Raw genomic sequence first — 27,137 nt, 5'->3', positions numbered from 1 at the left:
AACCTGTCACCCAAGAGCTCATGGCCACTAAACCATGGCACCAGTTGCCACATCCAATCCCCTCTTGAAGACCTCCAGGGACAGCGACTCCACCACCTCCCTGGGCAGCACATTCCAATGTGCACATTCTATCCTATCCTATCCTATTCTATCCTATCCTATCCTATTCTATCCTATTCTATTCTATTCTATTCTATTCTATTCTATTCTATTCTTGGCCACACACCACTTGCTTCTCATTTCTGTCTTGTTTGTGTGTTGTTATCCTTTACTGAAGAAAGGGATCTGTAACCATGAGATGAAACAAGGCACAGACTGCAGTGTGGGGCTGACTGGCAGTGTGAGTGGTTGTACCAGCAAGGTTGAAGGGATGTGGGCTGGTCTCAGCCATTTGGGAATGCTATAAGAACAGATTATTTGGAAAACAACCTGTTTTTCTCTTCCAGTGTCCATGTACCTCAAGAAGAAGGAAGAGTAGCCCTACATAAAAAAAAAACAACACAAAGCTTGCAAGTATCTGGCTGTGGCATTGCACTCCTAGGAGCCTTGGCTGTTCTGCAAGCCAGGATACTGCTGATGCTATGGGAGATGAGGCAGGACTAGGAAGCAAGAGGGTAAAGATTAGGGGCAAACTGAATGGGGTTGTTCTTTCAGATAGGAAGAGGGAGGAGGGGTCAGGAAATGGTAGGTTTTAAGCTTGCTTGAAAGGACTTTGGGGAAAAAGTAGCTAACAAGTTACATTTTCAAGAAGTACAGCCGCACCTTGCTGACTTTGGTTAGGGCCAGCCCTGAAACCTGCAGCTTTGAGGTTCTGGGTTGATTCTTCGGTCCACTGTGAAACAGAGATAGCAGGGGAGGAGGGGGTGTGATGTTCAACTAATAGATGGCAGAGCAGAAATGGCCTCTAATTTTGGTGTTAGGACTTCTATTTAAATACAGCTAAAGGTCCTACACTGTTCCAGACAGACTTTGACCTCAGAAACACAAGAATGGGAAGGAGCATGGTGGTTCCTGTCTCATACCAAACCAGAAGAAACAACAACTGCTCTTGGCTTCCTTAGAACAGTTTCTAGTCATTCAGCCTCCTTTCAGTTTGAGATCTGTCTTTAGCTACTGAAGCATTTTAATTTTTGCAGTAAGCTTCTTGTAGGCCACAGGAGGAGAAAAGGAGTAGAAGAGGAAGTGACCCATGAAATATTTGGAGAAGTGATGTTCTGTGTGTATTCTGCTGAAGTGTTTCATTCAGTGTATTAAATATTTAGATAGCCCTGCAGTCACTGTTAATCCAAGTAGTCCTGTTTTCCCTAGCCCACCACAGATTGTTACCTTATGGTCATCCCCTTGAAATTACTCAAGGTGAACACAGAGTTGTCATCACTGGAAGACAGTTTGTTATTTTAGAAAACACAGTCTGTTTCTGCCTGGCCAGAGCTGGATGTTGCTTAAAATACTGAGACTGTTAATGTTACAGGAGCTGTAAACATTGCTTTTAACAGATACACAGGCAGAGAGGCAAATGTAGGATCAGTTGGTCCTGTCTTGTCATTGGTAATAATTCATTTGTTCAGAGCTGAAGTACCACAAGCATTTACTTTGTGATCATAAAAAGCTTTACTTTTCTGAGGACATAGGAGGAAAAGTTTTCTCTTTCATTTGATTTGAACTACTGATACATTTTCCTTATCCATGGGTATGCTTTATTAATAGACTATAGCTTATCCTTAACACTGCTCTGTTCTCATTTCTCTTCATATTTCTTAGTTCCTCTCTTCAGTCTGATTTTTGTCAATTTTTCTCTTTTCTTTCTCATTCTATTTCACTTGTGCATCCAAGAATGGCTTGAAAGATATTCTGCTTTGTAGGCAGCCATTCATACACAGGGACTCACAAGCTAGTTCTTGGGAACAATAAGCAGAGGTTCATCACCCTGCCTCGTGTTTGGCCTCATGACAGGCAGAAGCTCAGTGAAGTGTGATTCTGAATTCCTGGTTTCATAGAATCATAGAATCAATAAGGTTGAAAAAGTCCTCCAAGATCCTCAAGTCCAACCTGTCACCCAACACCTCATGACTACTAAACCATGGCTTCAAGTGCCACATCCAATCCTTTTTTGAACACATCCAGGGATGGTGATTCTACCACCTCCCTGAGCAGCACATTCCAAAGGCCAACAACTCTTTCTGTGAAGAACTTTCTTCTCACCTCAAGCCTAAACTTCCCCAAGCACAGCTTGCGACTGTGTTCTCTTGTTCTGGTGCTGGTTGCCTGGGAGAAGAGACCAACCCCCACCTGGCTACAACCTCCCTTCAGGTAGTTGTAGAGAGCAATAAGGTCTCCCCTGAGCCTCCTCTTCTCCAGGCTAAACAACCCCAGTTCCCTTTAGCCTCTCCTCACAGGGCTGTGCTCGAGGCCTCTCCCCAGCCTCTTTACCCTTCTCTGGACACATTCAAGATTCTCAATGTCCTTCTTGAATTGAGGAGCCCAGAACTGGATACAGTACTCAAGGTGTGGCCAACCCTTCCATACTGCTTTTTTCCCTTTCTCTCTTTCTGGAAATACTGTTTCTGTTTCTGGGGCTTTTTTCAGATGAAAAGGAGAAATACCATACTGTGATACTAACATCTCCTTTGTCTCCAAACTCAGTATCCTCTTTTCATGCCTGCTCCTAATCAGAGATATTAATAGCTGGTATTCTTCCTGCCTGAACTGGACCCTTTGGTCTGCTAAGAAACTGCACATTGAAACAATTGCAGAAAACATGAAAGAATATTTGACATCCATCACATGTTTTTTGCTCTTAAGACATTTGCCTCTTCCTAACTTCCTATCTTTCAGGACCCTCATCCTTTTACTCTGTTTTTAAACATCTTCAGCTCTTGGAGGAAGGCGAGGGATGATTTATCTCTTCCTGCTGCTCCCTGTTCTTGGTATCTGCCTGAACCCAGGCCTCCAGAATGTGACCACATTTTGCACAGTCATCCCTGCTTCATGCTTCACTCTGCTTTTTTTATCTTGCTTTATGCTAACATTTCCTTCCCTCTGATTCTTGTTTTGCTTCTGCTTCTACTGGAATCCACACTTGAGCTTAAATGAAAGGAAATGGAAGATCATTTGTCTAATGGAATTGTAACCATCATCCCCTTTTCTCCTCTACTTGCATCCATTAGATGAAATGTAAATTCCTTTCCAGAATCTTCTGTACTGAAGAGGGTGGTTTTTTTCCTGTGTTTCTGCTGAATGCTTATATTAGTTGTTGGATATATTTACTTAGACAAGAGAAGGCAACAACAGTGGTCAAATAAGTGTCTCTGTTCACTCTGAAAACCTGAAGTGCTGTAAGATCATACTGGAAAGCAATGCAGTTGTCCACATCACTGTTATAGTAACACTTTATTTCAGCTCTACTCTGTTTATCAAATTAACAACTGTTATCTACAAGCCTGCAATCAGACAGAAATTAGGGAAGAGGTAGAAGTTCTTACTCAAGTCAAAGCTGCAGAGAAGCTGGCTGTGGGTATTGATTGCTAAGGTATTAAATTGCCTGTGGATTTAAAAGAGAGAAAAGTCACGTTCCCAAATACTATTTGTGTTGTACAAGTTGGTTAGTTGTTAAAGCCTCTAAATACAAGCTCCAAATTGGCAGCTGAAGGTTTATTTTTCTTGGCTGAATTCTAGGAGGGCTTTTTTTTGAGGCTCATAGCTCCCTGCTTAGCTAAATCATATAAATAGTGGATAAATTCCTTTTAATTCAATCAAGTAGGTGCTCCTTAGAAGCAGTGACAATACTAAAAATTACACTGTGTTCCTGTGGTTTAGTTCTGGACTGAAACCTTGCCAAAAACATGCCTCTTGAACATTGGCCTTTTTTGATAATCCAAAGAATAGTTAAGGGATTAAAATGGCAGAGCAGATTTACAGACACTGAGTCCGAAGGAGCGCCGAGGCAGTGGGGTGTAAACTTCTCCTGCCAAGGAGAAGTGCTGCAATAAAAGAGCACAACATAACTCACAATTATTCCCCCCCCACCATTGGAGGTATTATGTTAGAGCATCAAACTGCATATTTAAATCAAGTAATTTGGTTACTGTAGCTGAGGAGAGCAGCTGGATTAAAGACTGGGTTGTTGTCTGTGCTGGAGGACTTCTGCCAGTCATGACAAGCATTATGTAGGTTCTTTCCGAGTTTGTTCTGGGGGGCTCTGCATTTCCAGCTCTACAGAATTCCCATCACACTTGCTAGCACAGCTGTATTGCAAGCAATTAAACTGTAAGGTGAGACACTGCCAAGAACATCTTGATCAAATTACAACATCTGATAGGACAAGAAAAACAAACTCCAGGCTGGACACTAAGGGAACCTCTGATAATATACATAGAGGAAATTGTGTTGCTTAGAAAATACAACAGGGCATAGCTGTGAGAAGAGGCTCTGGCAGGATTTTAATATGTGGCAGCTCTGAGACAACTCATTTTAATTGCTCATGTTTCTCTCTTCTGCTTAAAGAGGAACTTAACAAACTGCAAAGGCAATTATTATTTTTAAAAGTGTATTTAGAAGGTGATTATAACTCCCTACAGAGGCTAGTTACTATTCTAGGCTGTATTTCAGAGATTTCAGATAAACTCCCAAGTTCTATAGTAACAAGTGTGGAAGCAGAAAAACTGCATTGGCTGCTTGGCAAAATACATGCAATAAATTAAAAGGCTGTGCATAAAATGCTGAGATGTTTGCTTGCCTGCTCTGCATCACTGGATTAAGTTTTCTCACACAATCACAGGGGGTAAAGATGCTGAGGCACTTCTCTACAGTAAGGTGACAGAACACTGTAACAGGCTGCTCACAGAGGTTGTGAACTCTCCTTCTCTGAAGGCTTTCAAAACCTGCCTGGATGTGGTCCTGTGTGACTGTCCTAGGTGGTCCTGCTCTGGCAGGGCGTGGGATTGGATAATCTCTGGAGGTCGCTCTATTTGAACCTGTGAGAGCTAGTCACAGAATTAACTAGGTTGGAAAAGACCTTTGAGATCATCAAGTCCAACCTATTACCTAACAGCTAACATTGTGCTAATGTAGCATTGTGTAATTTCCAAAACAACAAAGATTGTCATAGTACCGCGTAGGAAATGCAGTGACTAATGGTAATACCAGAAAAAAACGCTGCAGCACTGCTCCTGAAATCTCTGTTGCTCATCCCAGACCACATTCACACCAAAAACACTGCAGGAAAGCTTTCATAAATCTGTTTTGTTTAATCAAGGAGAAAATCATTGGTCTTGGCTAGGTCTCAAGGCAAACGTCATGGCATCCTGTAATGCTGTAGGAACATGCTGATATTCCCCTGGTGCAAGCTGCTACACAGTCTGACCTAAATACTGGGAAGAACTGGAATAGTAACCTCGTTATGAGTTGGGAGACTCTGTTTGCTGAGATGCAGTACTCCACTCTGTAGCTTTGGGGAAGAAATCTGTCAAGTCACAGTGCAGAGTATGACTTATTTGCCTCCTCTCTAGCTGCAGTGATAACAGCCACTTCCAAACTTTTTGGGGGGGAGACTTTTTTCCCCCTGCCATCTGTAGATGTTTGAATGTGTAATTTCTGAAATGATGTTATGTTTAGCACCCAGCATCCTCCAGTCTTTCATTGATCCTACTGTTTCAAACATACATGTTCACTAAATAGCTCAAGTTCAAGTGGTTTAAGTCTTAGTTTTTCGAACTGGAGAACAGCATTACTCACATACCAGAAGGCTAAGTAATGTCTGGGATTTATTAAATCATTCAGCAAAGTTGACCACAGGCAGTTGCATATAGAACAAATGCTGGAAGAAAAATAATCTCCTATGATGATGTTCATTATACTATAACACAGAGTGAGAGCCAAATACGTGGTATCATTTCTGTCTCTATAACTTGGAACAGTTTGAGTTAGAAGGAACCTTTACAGGTCACCTAGTCCAACCCCATGCAGCAAGCAGGGACATCTTCAACCAGAGCAGGTTGCTCAGAGCCCTGTCCGACCTCACCTAGAATGTTGCCAGGGACAGGGCTTCCACCATCTCTGTGGACAAACTGTTCCAGTGTTTCACCACCCTCGTTGTACAAGAATTATTATTTCTTTGTAGACCTTTAACTGGATTAACATTTTCTATTACAGAGGGTTTGAGCACAGAGGAAATACATATTCTTAGATTTTAGGAATGATTTGAAGAAAACTACAAGTCTAGTGCTAACTGGATGTCCTGGTAAAGCAGCAGTGGGTTATAGTGAGGTAAATATTTGTGACCTGAATGAATAGGTAACTTTTATCTCCAGCTTAGTGTTACTGCACACTTCATAAAATCTTCTATTCAAAATGTGTTTGCAAAATGCTATTGCTGTTACACTTGGCAAACCAAAGAGCATTAGTATCATAGTATCAGTCAGGGTTGGAAGGGACCACAAGGATCATCTAGTTCCAACCCCACTGCCATGGGCAGGGACACCCCACACTAGATCAGGCTGGCAAGAGCCTCATCCAGCCTGGGCTTAAACACCTTCAGGGATGGGGCCTCAACCACCTCCCTGGACAACACTTTCCAGGGCTTCACCACTCTCATGGTGAAGAACTTCCTCCTCACATCTGGCCTAAATCTCCCCACCTCCAGCTTCATTCCATTCCCCCCAGTCCTATCACTACCTGAGATCCTGAGAGGTCCCTCCCCAGCCTTCTTGTAGCCCCCTTCAGATACTGGAAGGCCACAATAAGGTCACCTCGGAGCCTTCTCTTCTCCAGACTGAACAGCCCCAACTCTTTCAGTCTGTCCTCATAGGAGAGGTGCTCCAGCCCTCTGCTCATCCTAATGGCCCTTCTCTGGACAGGCTCCAGCATGTCCAGATCCCTCTTGTAATAGGGGCTCCAGAACTGGATGCAGTACTCCAGTACCCACATTGTTGAAGCTGGAATTGGAACTGGGGGGGTTCTTTGCGACTGTTCCCAATATTCCACATACCTGCAACTGTTCCTGATATTCCACACATCTGTGCCACCTGGTTTATCAGCATTTCACAGATCAAGTGCTAGCTGTGAAAAAGGCACAAATATTTAAAAGGATGGTGCTGATCAGAAAATGCCAACATCAGGCAACAGAAGTGGCTGATCAGATGTTCCTGGGAATTTCAGCTCCTTACCATATTCTGAATGTTAAACTCATTGTAAAAATCACAAAGTGAGTACCCCAAGAAATTGAGCAAAGGCAACAGGAAGTAATTGTCTTCAGTGTAAGGCTATAATCTGTAATTTATTATGACTAAAAGGACATCACACAGAATAACAATGAAAATTCCATAATAAAAGACAAACTTATTGACACTGCAATGTATCCTCTTGGCATGATTGGGGTTTTTTTGGTTTATATCGAGTTACAACCCAGAGAAAACTTGAAAACTTTGCTTTGCCTTGTTAAAATGGTATTGTTTGCACATAAAAGGGTATTTGTTGTGTGGATTAAGTGGTCTGTGAGCAGGGTTGGATAATGCATAATTATCTTTTAATTTTTTAGAAGACTGTGGGATGTATTTCCCAGAAGTGAAAAATCATCCAGACAAATATTTACAAAGATGTCCTGAGTCTGTAAAAAAGTGGCTGAAGCAACTGAAGAGTGCTGGGAAGATTCTGCTCTTAATTACTAGTTCTCACAGTGATTATTGCAGACTCCTGTGTGAACATATTCTTGGGTAAGTGCAGTGGCCCTTCCAAATTCTGTCTGCTGGTAGCAACTGGAAATAAGACTGAACTGTATGGAAGTTAACTGGAGTTTCTTTTTGTGGTGTGGATTACTTGGATCTGAAGTTTCTGGTGGGCCTCTCTCTATGAGGTGGACTATCCACTACTTTTGAAGTGAAGTAGTACATCTATGAGCCTGTGAACTGTGTCTGACCCATAGCATACTTACATTCTGCGTCTATGGTTTAGTTGATTAGATGGTGTTGGATGATAGGTTGGACATGATGATCTTGAAGGTCTCTTCCAACCTGGTTTTGTTCTATTCTATTGTTCTATTCTATTGTTCTGGGCTCACAGGAAGATTGAAGGTGACCTGGAATATCTTTCAGGCCAGCACTGAATACATCATCTGAATCCCAATTTTATCACAAGTTTTTACTAGACTGTCTTGTTCAAGCTGCTTCCTTTCTGTGCTCCTCCAGTGGTGAGTGCAAGTAGTAGTAATATTTCCTTTCCTTGCACTAAATCTTCATGGAAAGCTTACAGATATTTCTTCTCAGGGGTGATTTCCAAGAGATGGTTGTGCATTAGACATGTGCATGTACAGATCACAGCAGAAAAGATAAAGCAGGTAGTTCATTGTACTTGGTAATTGACTGAGGTTGTAGTTGCTGATCACCGTTAACTGTTTTCAGCTGATTGAGTTAAAGTCATTGAAATCCAGCAGATCACTTAGACCCTTAGATACCATTTACTCAGTGGTGCAAATAGCTGGCTGAATGACATGGTGAGGCTATTTAATAAACTAAACAAAGAAACAAAGTGGTGCAATGTGAGCCAGCCTTGGCTATCTGGATAAGCCTGGGAAGAGCAGAGTGAATACAGCAACACAGTAAGAAATCCAGCAGTACAGTGAAAAACAGAGCTACCTTCCAAAACCAGTCCTGCCACTATCACTTCTCTTTTGTACTCACTGGGCTGAATGCTGGATGGTTTCACTGCCTTGTGTGCCCATTATACGTCCTCATTTGAGTGGAAAATCTACCTCTTCACAAGAAAAAAGCAATTCTGCTTATGAGTGAGATGCCTGCAAATTAACTCTTTTGTGTAGATCTGCCCTAGTTTCATTCATTTTCTGAAGGAAAATTTGGTATAAAGCCGAATTCTTGGCCACGTACAATGACTCTCTACTTTCTTTTCCTTGGTGAATAATGTTTAAACAGACATCCTGCTGGAAGACAGTAAGCAAGGTAGCAGAGAGGAGCAGTTGCCTTTCAGAAGACAAAGAGAGATGTTCTGCTGGAAGGATGCTGGATCATTCTCCCATTCCACATAAATGTAGGATGTTCTACAGTGTTTATTACAATCATGCTTTCCAGTGACTCATACAATGTGGCTTCCAAGACATCTGGAGAACTGACTACTCTACTGTCCATTAGACATTACTGAAGTCCTTTTTTTTCCAGAAGAAGAGAAGAGAAGAGAAGAGAAGAGAAGAGAAGAGAAGAGAAGAGAAGAGAAGAGAAGAGAAGAGAAGAGAAGAGAAGAGAAGAGAAGAGAAGAGAAGAGAAGAGAAGAGAAGAGAAGAGAAGAGAAGAGAAGAGAAGAGAAGAGAAGAGAAGGAAAAGGAAAATAAAAGAAGAAAAGAGGGGGGGGGGGGGAGAAAAGAAAAAAGATGAAGAAAGAAACAGAAAAGAAAAAAGAAAAGTAAAGTCTTAAAGGGTATTTAGTAGCATTTTAGCAAATTCATTAGCTTAACTAATTCAGTTTTCTTTATCCTCTAGGAATGACTTTGAAGAGTATTTTGATGTTGTGATCACAAACGCTTTAAAACCTGGATTCTTCTCCCATACCCCAAACCAAAGACCTTTCCGAACTCTGGGTAAGTTGCAGTTGTGACTCCCTGCTCACCTGCTTACCACTCTCCAAAAATAAACCCCAAATTTAAAAGCAAGAGGACTGGACAACATGTTTTGCACATTTAGCACTGGGGCTACAAGACTCTTCCAGAGATATTAGTAAGAAATTCTCTTAAAGGCTGAGGAGCGCTGAGAGATTGAGTCTGTGATTAAGAACAATGAAAAGGAAGAGCTGTGGCAGCAATTAAAAATGGCATTGGGGGCTCAGATAGGAAGAAGAGGAAGGATGCTTTTCTCTATTGTGGTGACAAGGGCAGACACAGAAAACAAACTGGCTTTCTGGAGGGGAAAAAAAAAAAACCATGGCAGAAATATTTCAAACATTTCAAGGCAATTCAAAGAACAGTGCAAATAAAATGGCATGGCTGAAGGAAATGGTTCTGATGGAAATCTGAGGGTATTAAATGTGTATTTTGGCTAAAATATTACAGAGAAGGTAAAAAGGAAGTGCCCCTTTACTCATTTAATTTAATTAAAGCAGCCTGAAACATTTGGCAGCGTTGTCCAATAGGTAATTAAGATTCTATCAGAAAGATATTGAGCTTCAAACAACACTAAAATGGCTGGAGACAGTTACTTCTTCCATATTTTGCTAAACACTCTTATGAGTGTCACCTGAAAATAATCTTTTAGCCCAAGTAGCATAAATCAGCACACATTAAACTGTAGGTTAGTATTTTATGACAGCTGTTCCAGACCAGAAGGAATTTTACCTGTGGAACTTTTACAGTAAAAGTCAAATTTAAGAGCAAAAACATACATTAAAAATGCATTTTAATGCTTCACCTACTTCCACGAGTAAGAAGGCTCCTACGTGTGCTTTTTAAAGGATTAGTTCAAATAGGAAACTGCCTAGTTGGCAATTGGTGAAAAAATAAGCTCAGAAGGGAAATTGAAACTATTTATGTGAAGGGGGGGGAGAAAAATGTAAAGGGTGAGAAAAGTTCAGTTCTGTAAGCATTTAATTCAGTTTCACATGATGAATTCTGCGAGCATTTTATTTCACCTGTTAGAATGCAAATTGACAATAAAATGTAACTCACTTTGGGTGTTTTTTTGAACAATCTGATGAAGCCTGACTTCCTAAGGAAATCCTGCTGGGTCCCTCTGTCAGAAATCCAGCCAGCAACTTTTGAACCTGTTGGCCAGTTAACAGTAAATTTAATAGAGAGCCAAAAAGGAAGTTGTTTGTTTTTTTCCTTTGCAAACAAGAGCTGAACAGAGAGACAAGACTTGAAATTACTGTCTCCATTGAGAATATTGTGTAGCATTAGCTTAATCACCTGGTTAGATTGGAAGTACCAATTTCTTTCTGGTGGTCAGACAGGAACAGCATTCCCTGGTGTCCTCTCACTGCCTTTATATTTGGCATCGCAAAGAGACGCTTAAGTGAGGGCTGATCAGTCCTTACAGGGAAGCCTTGTTAGTGCAGAATGAGATGTAGGGTTTTTTCCTGGGGACCTCACTATCTAAATAAATGAGGGGCACAAACCTCAGAGAAACAATTTGCTGAAACTACTAACCTGTGAGTGGATTTTTTTAAGTAATATATTTATACTTGACTGAGAGTAACCTGGTTTCTTCTGAAAGATCAACCAGAACATTCAAATCAAAGAATCATGCATATGGGACAGGTATTTAGAGGCATGTTTGGAAGCAGTGAAGAGCTTGTTCAAGATTGCACAAAGTTTAAAGCATCAAAACAGGAGCAATTATATGACAAAATGTCCAAACTAATATGTATTTTTATAAGGTATCTTTTACTGGTTAGGCCACACCTTGAGTCCTGTGTCCAGTTCTGGGCCCCTCAGTTTAGGAAAGATGTTGACTTGCTGGAATGTGTCCAGAGAAGGGCAACAAGGCTGGGGAGGGGTCTGGAGCACAAGCCCTATGAGGAGAGGTTGAGAGAGCTGGGGTTGCTTAGCCTGGAGAAGAGGAGGCTCAGGGCAGACCTTATTGCTCTCTACAACTACCTGAAGGGAGGTTGTAGCCAGGTGGGGGGTTGGTCTCTTCTCCCAGGCAACCAGCACCAGAACAAGAGGACACAGTCTCAAGCTGTGCCAGGGGAGGCTTAGGCTGGATGTTAGGAAGAAATTCGTCATAAAAGAGAGATTGGCCATTGGAATGTGCTGCCCAGGGAGGTGGTGGAGTCACCATCACTGGAGGTGTTTAGGAAGAGACTTGATGGGGTGCTTGGTGCCATGGTTTAATTGATGAGATGGTGTTGGCACTCCTATACATGGAGTGCCAGTGGAGGCTTTGTTTCTTTGAGATCCTCTGCCCTTATCCAATGCCCACAGAAACAAACCACTCTCCTTCTCCTGCAGAGAATCTCAGGTTTCCAGAGCCACTTTCAGTTGCATTTCCAGGCAGAATTCCTTATTCCTGCACTTGAATTTCTGTCCAGCTTATGGTTCCTCTGCTGTGTGATGTAGTCCCCAGTTCTGGAAACTCTTTCAGTCCTCCCACTTTTTTACGATTCTCTGGTAACTGCCATTTAACAACTCACTGCAGAAACCTTTTTCCCTCCCTCAGTCATTCTCCTGTAGCCTTTTAAAAATACAGGAAAATGCTATAAACGAAAAGGACCAGTCAGGAAAGAAAACAAGGAGACAGGATATAAAATTACTTCTGGGCTGAAGACTGTCTTCGATTAGTAGGGGCTGCAAGGCTCCAGAAGGAGGAGGTGATCCCATGTCTGCTGGTTAAGTTTTCTTCTGGGCATGACTGTTGCCAAAGATGGGATAAAGAACTGGGTGGAAAACCTGTGCTTAGGCTATACAGCAATTTTTATTCACTTATATTCTAAGACTTTTCAGGCCTGAGGAGTGAGATTGGGAAGTAAGCGCCATGTAGCCATCAGTGGATGTGTTTAGGAAGAGACTGGATGGGGTGCTTGATGCCATGGTTTAGTTGAATAGATAGTGTTGGGTGATAGGTTGGACTTGATGATCTCAAAGGTCTCTTCCAACTTGGTCTGGTTTATTCTATTCTATTCTATTCTATTCTATTCTATTCTATTCTATTCTATTCTACCTCCACAGTGAGAACTGTTTTGATAAGAAAAAAAAGCATGTGGGTTTTTCTTCTTTTACAAGAGCCTGAGTTTATCTACTCTTCCTGGCTATTTCAGTTGTTCCAATCACTTCTCTTTGCCAATCTTGCCTGGCTTCAGACCATCAGAATTTCATATTTAAATGTTCAGAATTTCATATTTACATGTAGATTCAAAGCTAAATGTAAAACTAGTTTTAGATTTAGCCTTTAGCTCATCACAGGTACAACAGCACAATGATTTCTTACTCTTATCTTGGCTAGAGGTTTTCATTTTCCCCATCATTTCTGGAGGAAGGAGTTTCTTTTTAAGGACCTAACTGGTTCACAGGATGATACAGAAAGAGATTGATACTCAGTAATAGAACCTGACTGTTTTCATTTTTCCTTATGAAAACCAATAAGGATTATGGAAGATGTGTTCTTCAGCTGACACTCTCTTTTGCAGCATGGTCAATGCCCAGTTCCACTTTCTGAAAGACAGTCTAGGGTAGGGTGAGAAAGCAGTGCTGACAGTGGGACACACATACACACCAATTTCATCTCATGTAACAAGGTTTGTTTTCATGCACCAATTCATCTTCCACTGAAGAATCTCAGAGGGTGTTTTCAAAAGCCTACAAAGTCAGGCTCCTTGGCCAGCATCCTTTGTTTAAATGACCTCAGTCTAAAACTATTCCACTCCCTGTACGGCTTTTGCACAGATATCAGCTACTCAATGGATCTTTTTTTCTGGCAGTGTAAACAGCTGTCACAGGGACTTCTGGTTCCCCAATATTATTTACGTGCTGTAGACAAACATTAAAAGACCAGCCTATGTTACCTTGCAATCAAAGGGGCTAACCAATTAATCTTGTTGAAGTTTGCTGGGTAGCACCTGTGTGTAATTTGCAAGGAAAAGTTTGGAAATCATTTCAGAGTAGAGGTCATCATTTCCTATCATGTCCTTAATGTTTGTAATTAAGCCATGGGGAAGGTAAAATGGGAGGCTGTAGTTAAAGACCTCTGTTCTAACAGTTACATTTTTATTTCATGTTTGATAAACATAGTCTTAGCTGACAATAACAGTCTGGATTTGGGGTTTCATATATTCACTATGGTGGCCTATGTGAAAGCATTTGAAATAGCTGCACAAAGCAAAATAAAGTTGTCCCAGCACATCCTGTCATCCTGTTGCAGGGCAGGTTGTTAAAATCACACACATGCACAACAGATAATAGCAAGATGTGCAATGGCAAGTTTGTGCAAGAGCACAAGCCCTATGAGCAGAGGCTAAGGGAGCTGGGGTTGCTTAGCCTGGAGAAGAGGAGGCTCAGGGCAGACCTTATTGCTCTCTAGAATTACCTGAAGGGAGGTTGTAGCCAGGTGGGGGTTGGTCTCTTCTCCCAGACAACCAGCACCAGAACAAGAGGACACAGTCTCAAGCTGTGCCAGGGGAGTTTTAGGCTGGATGTTAGGATGAAATTCTTCCCAGAAAGAGTTGATTGGTCATTGGAATGTGCTGCCCAGGGAGGTGGTGGAGTAACCATCACTGGAAGTGTTTAAAAAGAAGCTGTATGAGGCACTTAGTACCATGGTTTGGTTGATTAGATGGTGTTGGGTGATAGGTTGGATCTTGGAGGTCTTTTCCAACCTGGTTAATTCTGTGTTCCGTATTCTGTAAATTCCTTTCAAGTACACTCTTCTTGGCACCTGGAACTCCTCCTAGGAGGAGGATTAGAGCAGTTTTGTTTTGTTCTGGGGGGTTTTGGAATGAGTTTTACTGGTACTTGTCTCAGAAGTATTCTGAGGCCAGATTGTCATTGCATCGTTTATCTATATTCTCACTAAGGGCAGGTTTCACCTGGGCATTTGTCAGCTTTTCAGAAGCTAGAGGTTGAGTGGCCTGGCTCAGTTTCTGTTTCTACCAGGAGGGCACAGTGCTGGCCTGACTATGGCAGTGAATCTGGAGTGTGGGCTAAATGCTGGGATTTCAGCTGGTAGCCCCTCCAGACTGGCATGGGATGTACCTGCTTCTCAGCCAAGACGGCCACTGGAAATGAAGTTGGGTGCTGCTTATTGAGCAACTTGTGCTGATGGGAAAACCAATCCATATTAGCCAGAGGAGCAGGACACAGGCTAATTCTTCAACACTTAGTCTGCTCTGCTAAACATGGAGGCTTATGCAATCGTGTGGCATATGAGAGTAAGAATGTCTGCCCGTCTCCCTCTGAAACCACTGTCACTAAGGGAATTTCAGCCACATCTATGGTTTGAGTCTGGCCTAGCAGGGAGATACTGCAGGCTGGAGAGGAAACAATGGGTCTCTCTCTGCCAACTGGAGTGTAACCTTACCCCTGAGTAGATACCAGTGTGTCCATCCAGGAGAGCCTGGCTACTCAGCTACTGGAAGAGCATCCATGAGATTTGCACCCTCTTAGACATTCAGTGAATCCAACCTCAGGACACAACTTCATAGAAGACAGGCCTCTTGTTTAGTGAAAAAAAGGGAAAAAGAAATAGCCTTTGAAGTCTAGCACCTCTTTGTTTCTGAGAATCAAGATGAATGCTGAACTGTGGATGCATTCTCCAGTGCCCATCTTTCTTTAAAAGAAAACAAAAAATGAAGTAAATGCATCAAGCCAAGTTCTTTGTATGTTTGCATAGTGTTCAAAGAACCTCAGAGGATAAAAGGGATAAGAACTTATTCATCCAAAAATCAAAACAGTGAAATACTGCAACGTGCTTCTGCATAAAGACAGCAGGGGTTGCTTCAGCTGATTACCTTTGATATTAAACACCATGTTTGGCACAAAGCTGATAAGAACATTGCAGAAAGCTGGTTCAAAGAGAGCTGAAGCTACTGCTTTCAAAAGCACATTATCAACAGTACTCCTTTTGTTAAAACTGGAAAACACATTCAGCATAATTGCCAAGTACTCCAAACCCAGAATCCCTTGTGTATGGAAAGAGTATTTTCATTTTGAAAAGGAGTTACAGTAACTAACACACACGACTGCAAAATCCCAGTTATTGATTGCATTATGTTATAATGAAGGTCTGGATAAAGCTCAAACCCCCAAATCTTTAAGGGATTGTGCAAGCCTATAATAAGAGTCAGTCTCTGTCTTCAAGAAGCCCACAGGCAGACCAATTAAACAAGTGGCAGAAAAAGAGAAGCACTGGATTTGCTGTTAGAGCCAAGGAAGGGAGAGATTGAATGACTTACCCGTAATCATATCTCTGACAAATCTGCACAAAGATTTCTAATCTCCTAACCCAGAACCAGTGATAAGTTTGCATAAGGACTCCATGGAATTAATGGCTGTGAAGATCCTTTTAGCCCTTTACAAAGTTTTGTTTGTTCTGAAATAATGCCTTTAGTGCTTGTGTTTAAACTTCTATAGAAATATTGGAGATTTGAAAGGGTTGGCTGAGCAATTGCATCTGAGGGACATGTAAACTCCATTTGATTCATTGAAGAGATCATAGAACCATAGAATCAGTCAGGGTTGGAAGGGACCACAAGGATCATCTAGTTCCAACCCCCCTGCCATGGGCAGGGACACCTCACTCTAGATCAGGCTGGCTAGAGCCCCATCCAGCCTGGTCATCCCCTCCAGGATGACCATCCACCTCCCTGGACAACCCATTCCAGGGCTTCACCACTCTCACGGTGAAGAACTTCTTCCTCACGTCCAGCCCGAATCTCCCCACCTCCAGCTTCATTCCATTCCTCCCAGTACTATCACTACCTGATATTCTAAGAAGTCCCTCCCCAGCCTTCTTGTAGCCCCCTTCAGATACTGGAAGGCCATTGAGATGTAATCTTATTGGTCAAGTAGTTTATGGCTCCTTTGCTCTGGATGCATGGGAGCTCACACTAGCGTAACTTAATACCTGAAGACTGTGTAGCCTTTATTTATACAGATGATTCAACAGCCACAATTCCAGACCAGAAGGGTTTGGTTGTTGTTTTTAATATTGTTCCTGGTTATATGAAATACTTCTTTTCACTTTCATTCTATTTCCCAGCACACATGAGAGTGTCCACACATGACTTGGAAGGAAAACCTCACTGGAAAGACCAAAAGTCTGAAAGGAACACTAGGGAAACAAACCCTGCACAAGTCAGCAGCTGTTTTGGCATTAAGATAATGCATCTTTTCTTTTGATCTGTCTTGTGTAATTGTAGTGTGAGATGGTTAAACAGATACATTGTATTTCATCCATGGAATAATAAAGGTTCCACTGGAAGGCTTATTAACTCATGCAGGTCACTGCCAGACTCAGCTGCTGTTTAGAAATAGGATGTTACACCCTTGGTAGCTTAATTCAAAACCTTGCCTCTCTTCTTGCCAAACCTGTATCAGAGGAGTGGATAGTTTTCAGGAATTCACTTTTTCCATGGAGTTGCAAGCCTCTCCCTTAAGCAAAAACTGACACGCAGCTACACTTGTGAGGGTGATGCCATATGTCAAAAATCACAGAGGTCTATTTTGAAATAAATAAGCACCAGGAATGGATACAGAAACCACATTTACAGCAACTAGTCTGGCTATCTGTCATTTGCTGACTCCCCACAGGCAATACAGTCAGTGAAGGGCTGCTCAGTTCTGTTCTCTGTGGAATAAATAGGCTGTCCTCACTGACTCACTGCTCCAATCTGCAGTGGCTTTGCTTCCTATTGAGAGCCTTCACATTATGCTTCTGCATCTGGGATTGAATCCTGGCATTGGTACACTCATTGCCTAATTATAGCCCTCCAGTGCTAATTGAGAGCCCCAAAGAACCCAAATACAGGTCCTGCAGAAGTTGCATAGGACGTGTGGAAGGTCTATGTCTTCCCAGCTCAGACTAAGGTTCTGGAGGACCTGCTGAAGATACTGGAGGGCATCTCAGAAGTCTCTAATCACCAGTGTTTTCACAACTGAATTGAACCAGGCAATCTGTTGAGGTTGTGAAGTAGAAGGCCAGGCTGGTCGAGGCCTTGAGCAGCTGAGTCTAGTGGAGAGGCATCCCTGCCCATGGCAGGGAGGTCGAGGTAGATGATCTGTAAGGTCCCTTCCAACCTAAGCCATTCTGTAATACTGTGATCTGTAGAGGTCTGTTCCTTCAAGGTCTGGCTGCCTACAGGACTGATCAGCAGCAGTTTGTAAGCTTTGCCACTCCACTAAGATTCAGTGCAAACCTGTGAGATCTAATGCCACATTACAGTTCTTAAACAGCTGACAAAATCCATAGGAAATTTCTGGAAGAAAGACAGAAATATTCCCTATGTCATAGGGACTTACCCATATGACTTTGCAGGGGAAAAAAAACACCACATTCTTCGATGACTGTGTAACCAATATGTGATAGAAGTTGGGAAGTTTATTCATCTTTCTTCTCTATGTAATTGTTTCCTTCTGTAGGATTCGAAATGAAGTAGATGACTGGACAGAGAACTTCATGAAGAGTTACCTTGTGGTTTGATTTGTAATTATTTTGGAAATTGGGCTTGAGACAGTTTGTAGTAGAGCAAAAAGAGAGAGTTGTGTATGGTACATTCCTGGCAGAGCAAGGGCTGGCAACCACTGCCAGCTTCCCTTCAGCATAGTTTCCATGAAGCTGTATGTGCTGGTTTTCATTAAGGAGCTTTAGATTTTCCTTGTGTGTTCTTCCAAAATGTCAGGCTTTTATTAAGGTTAGTCTGTGGAATTGATTCTTGCAGAAAGCACATGTTGATTTTTGTACTGCAGGCATCAGAGGGACACAAGCTATTGGAAGCAAGTAGTGAAAGGAGCTGGTTAGCAAGCCCTGGAAATGAGCTGAGAATGCAAGGAAGAATCATGACCAAAGCTGAGATCTGGTTCAGTTTGATATGACAGTGAATCCCTGCCTCAGTTTCCCAGCTTCTATAATACCAAGGCTTACCTAGTGTTCTTGAAGCACACAAGTGGCAGAGGAGAGCTGCAGCAAATAGCAGGGGTGGATTTATTGAACGTGGGAAGGATCTCAGGTGGTGGAGAGTTACCTACTTCAGGAGCAGCTCTGCCTCTGCCAGCCCATATAGGGGAGTAAAAGGTCAGAGAACACAAAGCTGGACAGTTCTTGGGTGGCAAGTGATCATGGGACACTGCAGTGTTTAGGTGAGTAGCAAGTCCTCTGCAGCTAGTGCTCAGAAGGGAATTACTTCTTGCAAGCTGAATGCTCAGCAAAAGGTAAAAGTGTTGTACATTCTTCTTCCTCACTCTCTCTGTTCTTCAGTCCTTCTTCTCATTCATGAAGGACTTCAGATGATTTAAACTCCAATATGCTGCATGTTTTTCTAGGTAGAGTTAGTGACCCCAGGACTGTTTCTGCCCATTCATTCTAACCTGGTTCTTATCTGCTGTGAAACCACTTTATATATTGTTACTGTCCACAGATCCCAGGTGTCTCTGTCATACTGCCAGACTAAGGCTGAGCCTTCTCAGAGGATTATTTTTTTCTGGAATAATGGTAGCAAGAGATTTTATCTGTGAAATTCCTGCATGCAGGGATCTGGCTCAATGCTCTTGGTTCTGAGAAGCAAGGTAAAGTGCATTTTCATATAGACACTAAGTGGTTTTGCAAACCACATGAAATGCACAGGTGAGGAACTGGAAAAGTATTGTAGGAAGTGTCACAGGGATCTTTTCTCTTGTTAAAAAAACCCTCATTACTGCAAGTCTTTCATGCCAGTCTTCCCATCAAAGAGTACTTAATGTACTTTAGCCAGAAAAAAATAGTTTCCATTTTTCCTTGCCATCTCCAGATCACTTACATTGTTCTGAGGTTTACAGTGACTGTTTCACACATCAAAACTTTTCCTTTTCCTTAGAGCATTAATTTCCTCAAGTGTTTAATTTTCTTTATTAAACATGAAGTTTTAACATATCTCAACAAATCTAATGGGACAGAGTTTCTTGATCCTTTTCATTCTGGTATTCCTGACATGCCTGGCCCCATGGCAGACCTTAAAAACCAACTGAAGTCTCTGCCAATTGTTCTAACCCTCTCAGATTCTTTGTCTCTCCTTTTAATTCATCCATGACTCTGGTCCACAAGGCCATGAAATTGTCTCCGGACATCAAGATTGAACTTGCCATCACCTCTTTGTCTTCTGGCACATGAACACACCTTGTCCTTCCCTTCTGCTCCCTGGCCACCAGAGGTTGTAAGGCTTAATGGGGAACTCACTGTGCACACCCTACATCGACAGGAGCTGCAAAGGGGCAGAAGAGGCACAGAGCAATGGAAAGATGAAAATATTTCTTAGTTTCTCTGACTCCCAGAAATATTTTCCCCACTGTTTCTCAAAGATCCACCTCCCATGGCTTTGAGAAACTGGGAGATCTCCACATTCATAGTCTGAGCAACATCACAGCAGAGTTATTTGTTCTTTTAACCAGTCTACATAAATCCAGTTTTGCCTCTCTCATCTTTATCTCTCTTTGCCCTGCTAAGCCACTTAAGTGGCTGTTGTCACTGTACTGAAATGCTGCATGAACCTTCATATATATTATTTACACTTGTAGGACTTCTGGTAAGTGGGAGCTCTAACACTTCTATTTATATACAAAGCGCCCAAGGTCGGGCAGGAAATCTGTGGCAGAGACAGTGACTCCCTGTCCCAAAAGCCAGACTAACCCAAACCAAACCATGGTTGCAATGTCCTCCTCTCATGCAGCTGACCACAATTCCCCCAAACACTATTTCAGTAGGGTGCTGCTGTGCCCCCAGGTTCAAGCACCCTTCCCAAGGACATCCCCATTCACTACTCCTCCACTTCTCTTAGTAAGAACCTCAGCTTGACCATCCTGCCCCAGCTGGCCAACACCACAGCACACCCATAGTCTGGGGAGGTTTTCCAGTTTACATTCTCCTTTTTCTAGTTTACATTCTCCTTTTTTCTCCAGTTTAGCTATAGCTTGGCATAGTGCCACCTACTCACTTAGTAGTGCAGCTTCAAACAACTTTCCTTCTGCAGCACTTTCTGCTAAAGGCTTTTTCTGTGCTGGACCCTGATGTGCACATTGCTTGTGTCAAGGGTGCACAGCACAGTCCCAATTTTTTTATGTTTAGGGTTTTTTTTTCCTCTATAAAGAATAGTAAATAGCTTGCTTAATAATTTATCCTGGCTGCATAAACAGTTTCCATGTCTATTGTGTATTCCAGGCAAATCATAGAATCAGTCAGGGTTGGAAGGGACCACTAGGATCATCTAGTTCCAACCCCCCTGCCATGGGCAGGGACACCTCACACTAGATCAGGCTGGCCAGAGCCTCCTCCAGCCTGGTCTTAAACACCTCCAGGGATGGGGCTTCAACCACCTCCCTGGACAACACTTTCCAGGGCTTCACCACTCTCATGGGGAAGAACTTCCTCCTCACATCCAGCCTGAATCTCCCCACCTCCAGCTTCATTCCATTCCCCTACTCCTATCACTACCTGAGATCCTGAGAAGTCCCTCCCCAGCCTTCTTGTAGCCCCCTCCAGATACTGGAAGACCACAATAAGGTCACCTCAGAGCCTTCTTCAGACCGAACAGCCCCAACTCTTTCAAATGAGTAAGTGCAATAACCACTCATGCTCATGGCTGCTTCACAATTAATGTACCCTTTGGAACAATAGTTTTTAGGAACTGAAGAAATGAAAAACAAAGGCCCCTTGCAGCAGGGTCCATATATTGTTTTGTGGAGGGTCCATATCTTGTTTTATTGGTCAGAATCAAGTGGTCTATTCTAGTTCATGTAATTTAGTTTTATACCTGAAGTATTAAGATATAGGGGGAAGGGGGGAAATATTAATCTTTTTGTAAATGAGGATTAAGGAACTTTGTTCTGGGTTTTTGGCCCGTGTTTTGGGGTTTTTTTTAATGTCTGAGGCCAAAGCAAATGAATGGCAGGAAGTTTATCCTCCCCACTCTGCAGTGTCAGTTTTCAGTGTGGAAGAGTGTGGTCCAAGAGCAAATTCCAACATGCCTTATTTCAGTAGGTGCTCTTAGAGAGGCTTAAAGGGTTAGGATAAACTGAGAGATTACAATCTGCACAGGGCAAAGAGGATTCTTTGTGTGTCTCAGTGTTGGATAAACTGCATGGGGCAAAGAAGAATGCTTTGTGTGTCTCTGTGTTACTTTAATTATGAAAATTAATTGAGATGTTTTTCTGAAGTGAAATGTTAGGTCAGCACTGACTGGTGGCCCTCATCTTCTGTGCTTCCCTCCATATTCTGCTTCCATCCATGCTTCAAATTTGTGTACAGATGTGAGGCACACCCTCAGAAGAAAGGTTATAGACAGTTGCTTGAACTGAGCTGCATATTCCTGAGGTGATTATTCCTTCTTTTCTCAGTTACCATGCCTCTCCTAGCTTACCTGCATTAGAATGCTCTCTGGAAAAAGCCTGTGTCTCCCTAATTCTGTAGGGATCTGTAGCTTGAATATGGTATTAATATTGATAAGGTTATTCAAAGACATTTGTTTGGAGATTGGGAACTCCTCTGCAGCCTTCCTACAAAACCAGTGAGGTCCAGAATAAGACTTCTGGGGGAAGGAAGCTATTTCTTATCTTGCTATTTTGTACCACTCCAAAGATCCCAACTTAAACAAACCAAAGTAGCCAACAAAAAATAAAAACAACAACAACCCAAACCACTTACAAAATATGTGCAAAGAAATTCTGTATTTATGTCCCTCCTGGCCTTCCAAAATAGAAGCTCTCTTGAATTATAAATACAACTAAACACTGAAAAAACAACTTGCAAGTGAATCATTTTCTATAAAGTGATTTTCCTTTTCCAAGGGAAAAAGGCCTTGCTTGTCTTTCATCAATTCCATGTTTGAAATAGAAACACTTTGTTCATTAGCCAGGCTATTCCTGGGCAGGTACAAAGTTAAGCCTTTGACAGAATTGAAAACAAATTACTAACTCTCTAGTGAGCTGTTATTTTCAGGGCCTGTAGCACAGTAATCAAAACTTCCTCAAGGAACTTAATGGCTGATTTCCCTGAAGGAAATGCTGATTTTGTTATAAACAGGCAAAACTCCACCCTTGTCTCCACACACCCTATCGCTTGGCACAATTGAGCAGTGAGGGCATACTGTACCAAAGACTAAAAAGATCTGTGTGAAACTGAAAAGGCAAAGTGAATTTTCCCCTTTGCTGAGCCTTCTAAAGAGCAGAAGCCCATCATGAGAAAAGGAAGTGTTAGTAGACTGCTAAGTAGCATTTCTGAGTTATGATGAAGTAGTGGTTGGGGTGGGGTGTAGGGGGTCTGAATTTTTCTCAGCTTTTCCTGTGGTGTTCTTTCAGGATACTGCCAATTTGTAGTGGTTTTGTTATGTAGTTCTCCATACAAATGAGCACACACACGTTTGGGGTGCTGAGCATTACAGAGATGTGTCACTGCCTACATAAAATGCAGGACCATGCTCCAGTTTTCAGATGTGAATTTTGACTTTGTTTAGCTCAGCCTTTGTTTTTACCAGCCATAAGCCACCCTAAGGAGAGCAGAGTGATGGAAGGGCAGCTGATCTTCAGGCTTTTACTTGGAAAAAATCAGATTGGACAGCCAGAAATGGAGACAGCCAAAATCCCTAGTCGCTTTGGGAGGCTTTAACTTTTTACTTCAGCACATCATGCTAAGGGAATATTTTGTTCCTTATCATTTCCCTGCAGTCATCCAGTCAGACAGGAGCCTGGCAAGCAGTGGTGCACGTCAGACAGATGGATTTCACAGCTGCTTCCAGGGCACAGAACCAATTCAGGGATGGCGAATCACACAGTAATACCTGTGTGAACCCTGGAAACCACCCAAGAAAGGTGGTTAGCCTATACATAGGAATTTGGGGTGCTACCCTGCAGTAGAATGTCCACAGGGTGTGAAAGTTTTACCCCCAGGAAGTTTGTAAGTACTTGCTTTCTTCATGGAGAGCATGCCCACAGGGGAGCTCTACAGGTTACCACAGAATCATCCCATCTCATTACCTTTACAACTGGAAGAACCCACTAGATAGATTTTACTTATGCAGGACCCTTTGTCTCAGCTGTAGAATGATGTGGTGTCCTGCCCTGATTCCTCTTCTGGAAAAGAGAATTTGTGCTTCTTAATTAAGGTGAAATGCCATTTGGAATCAGTTGTGCTTGCAAGCCAGGCTGGAACATAACCATAACCCAGCTTTGATATTAATGCCCTTTGGGCCTGAAATTATGTTATTTTAAACTGCAGAGAGGCTTGTCAGTATGGTAGTTGTGGATCATAAAATGCCCTCTGAGGTGGTAACCAGGGCTTTGGTGTTCTCACTTGCACTAAGAACCTGCATGCAGTGAGTGCCCACAAGAGCTGCCCATGTGTGGGAAGAGGCAGGAACAGGTATGAGCACCCCATGGCTTTATTCTATTGCACAGTTCAAAGGGAGAAACAATGCCTGTAACCCTAATAGCCAGTCTAGCTGGGTTTGTGTGGAAACGAGTAAAAGGCTGTTAGGAAGATGAGAAGGCAGAAGAAGGAGCTGCAGGGGAACTGTACACACACTCCAGTTAAACCTGATACATGGAGTTGCCTTCTTCCCTCTCTGGCTAGTCAAGTACGTGCAAGTTGTCTCTGGATGCATAACCAACACTCACCATAAGACACCAACCACAGGAGCAGCTCTGGGTGGTGTCCTCAGGGGTGGTGAGCTGATGAAAATGAGCCTTGGTGTAAGTGTAGCTGAGTATAGGTGACTAGCTGTCAGAACATAAAGTCACCCTCACCTCTTAGCTTCTTTCTTACACTTGGGTTTCCCAAACTAGAGCCCTGTCCCATGGGCTGGGGTTTAACAGTGTAAACACCAGTCAGGTAAGGATAGAGCAGCAGGTTCAGACCCTAGGCTGGAGAAGCAGTGTGGACACAACCTCATCACTGCCTGTGTTTTGGTTTCCATCTTGGCACATACAACCCATAAGCAGCTAGCAGCAGACAGCAGCGAGCAAGCATGGGCAGAGTCTTTCCCAAGGAAATTCAGTGCCATAGTAAATTACCATCAGTTTTCATTCAAATAGGAATAGGCTCCACTGATTACTTTTTGCATGTTCATTCAGAATTAAACCAGATGTTCCTCAGCCCAAGGTGTAAACCTGCAAGTCACCTATAAAGGCAGGCAGGACAAGTGCCACAAGAAAAAGGATATTGAATCTTGTGAGCAAATTGCTTTCTTCTGAGAAAGCATTTCTGCTAATGGTGATGGGAGTTCATTTCTGAACAGAAAACATTCCCCAAGCTGTTAAGACACATGCAAATTGCCATTCTGGTGATACTAATACTGCCCCAGCGTGCATCAGGCTTTTGTTGTTGTTCCTAAAAAGGAGAATTAACTTCCCCTCAGGAATATTACTCTGAATCCTGTTAAGGTTTGGGTGAGTGTTCAATACAACAAGTTTCTGGATTGAATTCTTTTAATTTTACTTGCTTGCTGCCTTTACCTTTCGTGTCATGACATGTCTTCAGTCCACAGGCAAGAATCCAGGGTGCAGTGATATATTAGACTTCAGGAGGAAGCAAGTTGCTCCCCATGAATCATCTGAGAAATTCTTTTCGGTTATCCAGTCTGTTTGAAATTGTCAGGACACCTCCTTTTCCTCCCAGCTTAGAAGACCTGAAGCATCCCTGCCTATAGAGGTGTTGCTTCCTGCTGAGGGATTATTTACAGCATCTCTGACCTTTCAATGCCCTTTTCTGAATCACTAACAGCAAAGTGTAAGGTGGATAAGCAGCAGTTCTCCTCTTGTCTGAGCATAGCCAACCTTAGGCTTGGAATATCTAAACTATGTTAGGAACTACCAAAAGCACATTCATGCAATATTTTTTTCAGGAAGCCAGCACATGTCTTCAGCACTGTCATAGAGCTGCTCCCTGAAGGATGCAGCACAAGACCAGAGCCACTGGGGTCATTGATGAGTTTTGAAGTTGTTGCAGATCAGTTTTCACATGGCAGAACTGCTGCAAGAGGCCTTAAGAGGCAGTGCTGGAGAGTCATTTTCTTGACCATCTTTTGCCACAAGGAAAGTGTAAGTGGGTTAAAACCCATTCTGGTTAATGGCTTGCTGCAAATGAAACACCATTAATGTCACAGAATCATAGAATGGTTTGGGTTGAAAGGGACCTCGGAGGGTCACCTAGTCCTCCAACCTCAGATTACAGAAGGAAAATGGATGCAGACAGTTGTAGGAGGTGGTGCAAGGCAAGGTTTGCTGGTTCAGAGTCATTTTCCCTATGATCCTACCACTCAAATATTATTAAAGATCTTTCTTAATTCCTCAGATTTCTGCAGCTCCTTGCAAAACCAAGATCCTCCTATAATGGATTAGGCATCTTAGTGCTGCTTGCTGCCACCAAGCACAGAGGAAATCAGGCTTTGAAATTGCCCTTTGTTTCACTGCCTAGAAGTGAATCATAGAATCATTCTGGATGGAAAAGACCTTTAAGATCATCAGATCCAACCATTACCTAACTCTACCAAGTCTGGTGCTAAGCCATATCCCTCAGCACCACATTTCTGTGTCTTTTAAACACCCCCAGGAATGGGGAATCAACCACCTCCCTGGGGAGCCTGTTCCAGTGTTTGAGAACCCTTTCAGTGAAGAAGTTTCTTCTCATATCCAATCTAAACCTCCCCTGGTGTAACCTGAGGCCATTTCCTCTTGTCCTATCACTTGTCACTAGGGTGAAGTTCCTAACTTAATTAAATCTTTTCCTTCTCCAGAGCTGGCACATGTAGAAAGAGCTTCTTGTGTTCAGTTTTGCCCACTGAGGGAGCTTGGCCAACTAGTTCAGATTGTAACTGTAAATTAGAATACATCATGATAAGTGAGATAAATCCCATTCCTAGGGCTGACAGTAATAGATCTCAGAGAGTGAGAGATCTTCTGCCTTGTAATTAGAGCGAATGTTTTCGGTCAGGACCGCCCCCAATGCCTTTCCGTAGAGGTAACAAAGCAGGGTCTTGCTCTCTGCTGGAGCTTTCTGGTGCTGTTGTAATCCATAGGGCTCCTGTTCACAAATGCAGCTCCATTTGTCACTAATATTTTCCTGACTGACTTGATGAAGAGACAGTGATAGCTACACAAACCTCCACAAAGTCAAGAACATCTGATAGCAGCTCCAAAGAATGGTTTTCTTAAGTTTCTTTTTCCATGTCCACATTATCTGGAGATTGTGTCTGCTCGTTCAGTCAGCCTTAAAATATGTCTAAAAATACAGGCAAAACAAATTTGCTGGAGTTTGGCAACTTCTGTTTGGTCAGAAGTTGTTTGGTCAGATGTATTTTAAAAGCCAGGATGAGGATTTTTGTTATGGATGCTATCTTCTTCTTCTTCTTCTTGCTGAAGAAGAACAAAGGAAAAGACATTTCCATACAGGTTCTGCTTGAGTTGTTAGTCAGCTTTTAATTTCCTTGGGTTTTTTCTCTAGTTTATAAAGCATCCTTAATATAGAACTGTTTTG

The 27,137-nt window shown here is 42.5% G+C and overlaps 1 protein-coding gene across 1 annotated transcript in view; it reads left to right on the top strand.

Moving 5' to 3' along the window:
* Positions 1-27,137, top strand: part of NT5DC1 (5'-nucleotidase domain containing 1) — a 110,396-nt gene that overhangs the window by 60,063 nt on the left and 23,196 nt on the right. Inside the window, exons 7-8 of the mRNA XM_054174069.1 lie at positions 7,535-7,709; positions 9,483-9,580. Coding sequence (XP_054030044.1) covers positions 7,535-7,709; positions 9,483-9,580 — 273 coding nt within the window. The remainder of the gene's footprint in view (positions 1-7,534; positions 7,710-9,482; positions 9,581-27,137) is intronic.

Source organism: Dryobates pubescens, chromosome 28 (genome assembly GCF_014839835.1).
Source record: "Dryobates pubescens isolate bDryPub1 chromosome 28, bDryPub1.pri, whole genome shotgun sequence".
Lineage (NCBI taxonomy): Eukaryota > Metazoa > Chordata > Aves > Piciformes > Picidae > Dryobates > Dryobates pubescens.
The sequence above is the reverse complement of the archived record's forward strand: the minus strand, read 5'-3'. Positions and strand labels throughout refer to the sequence as shown.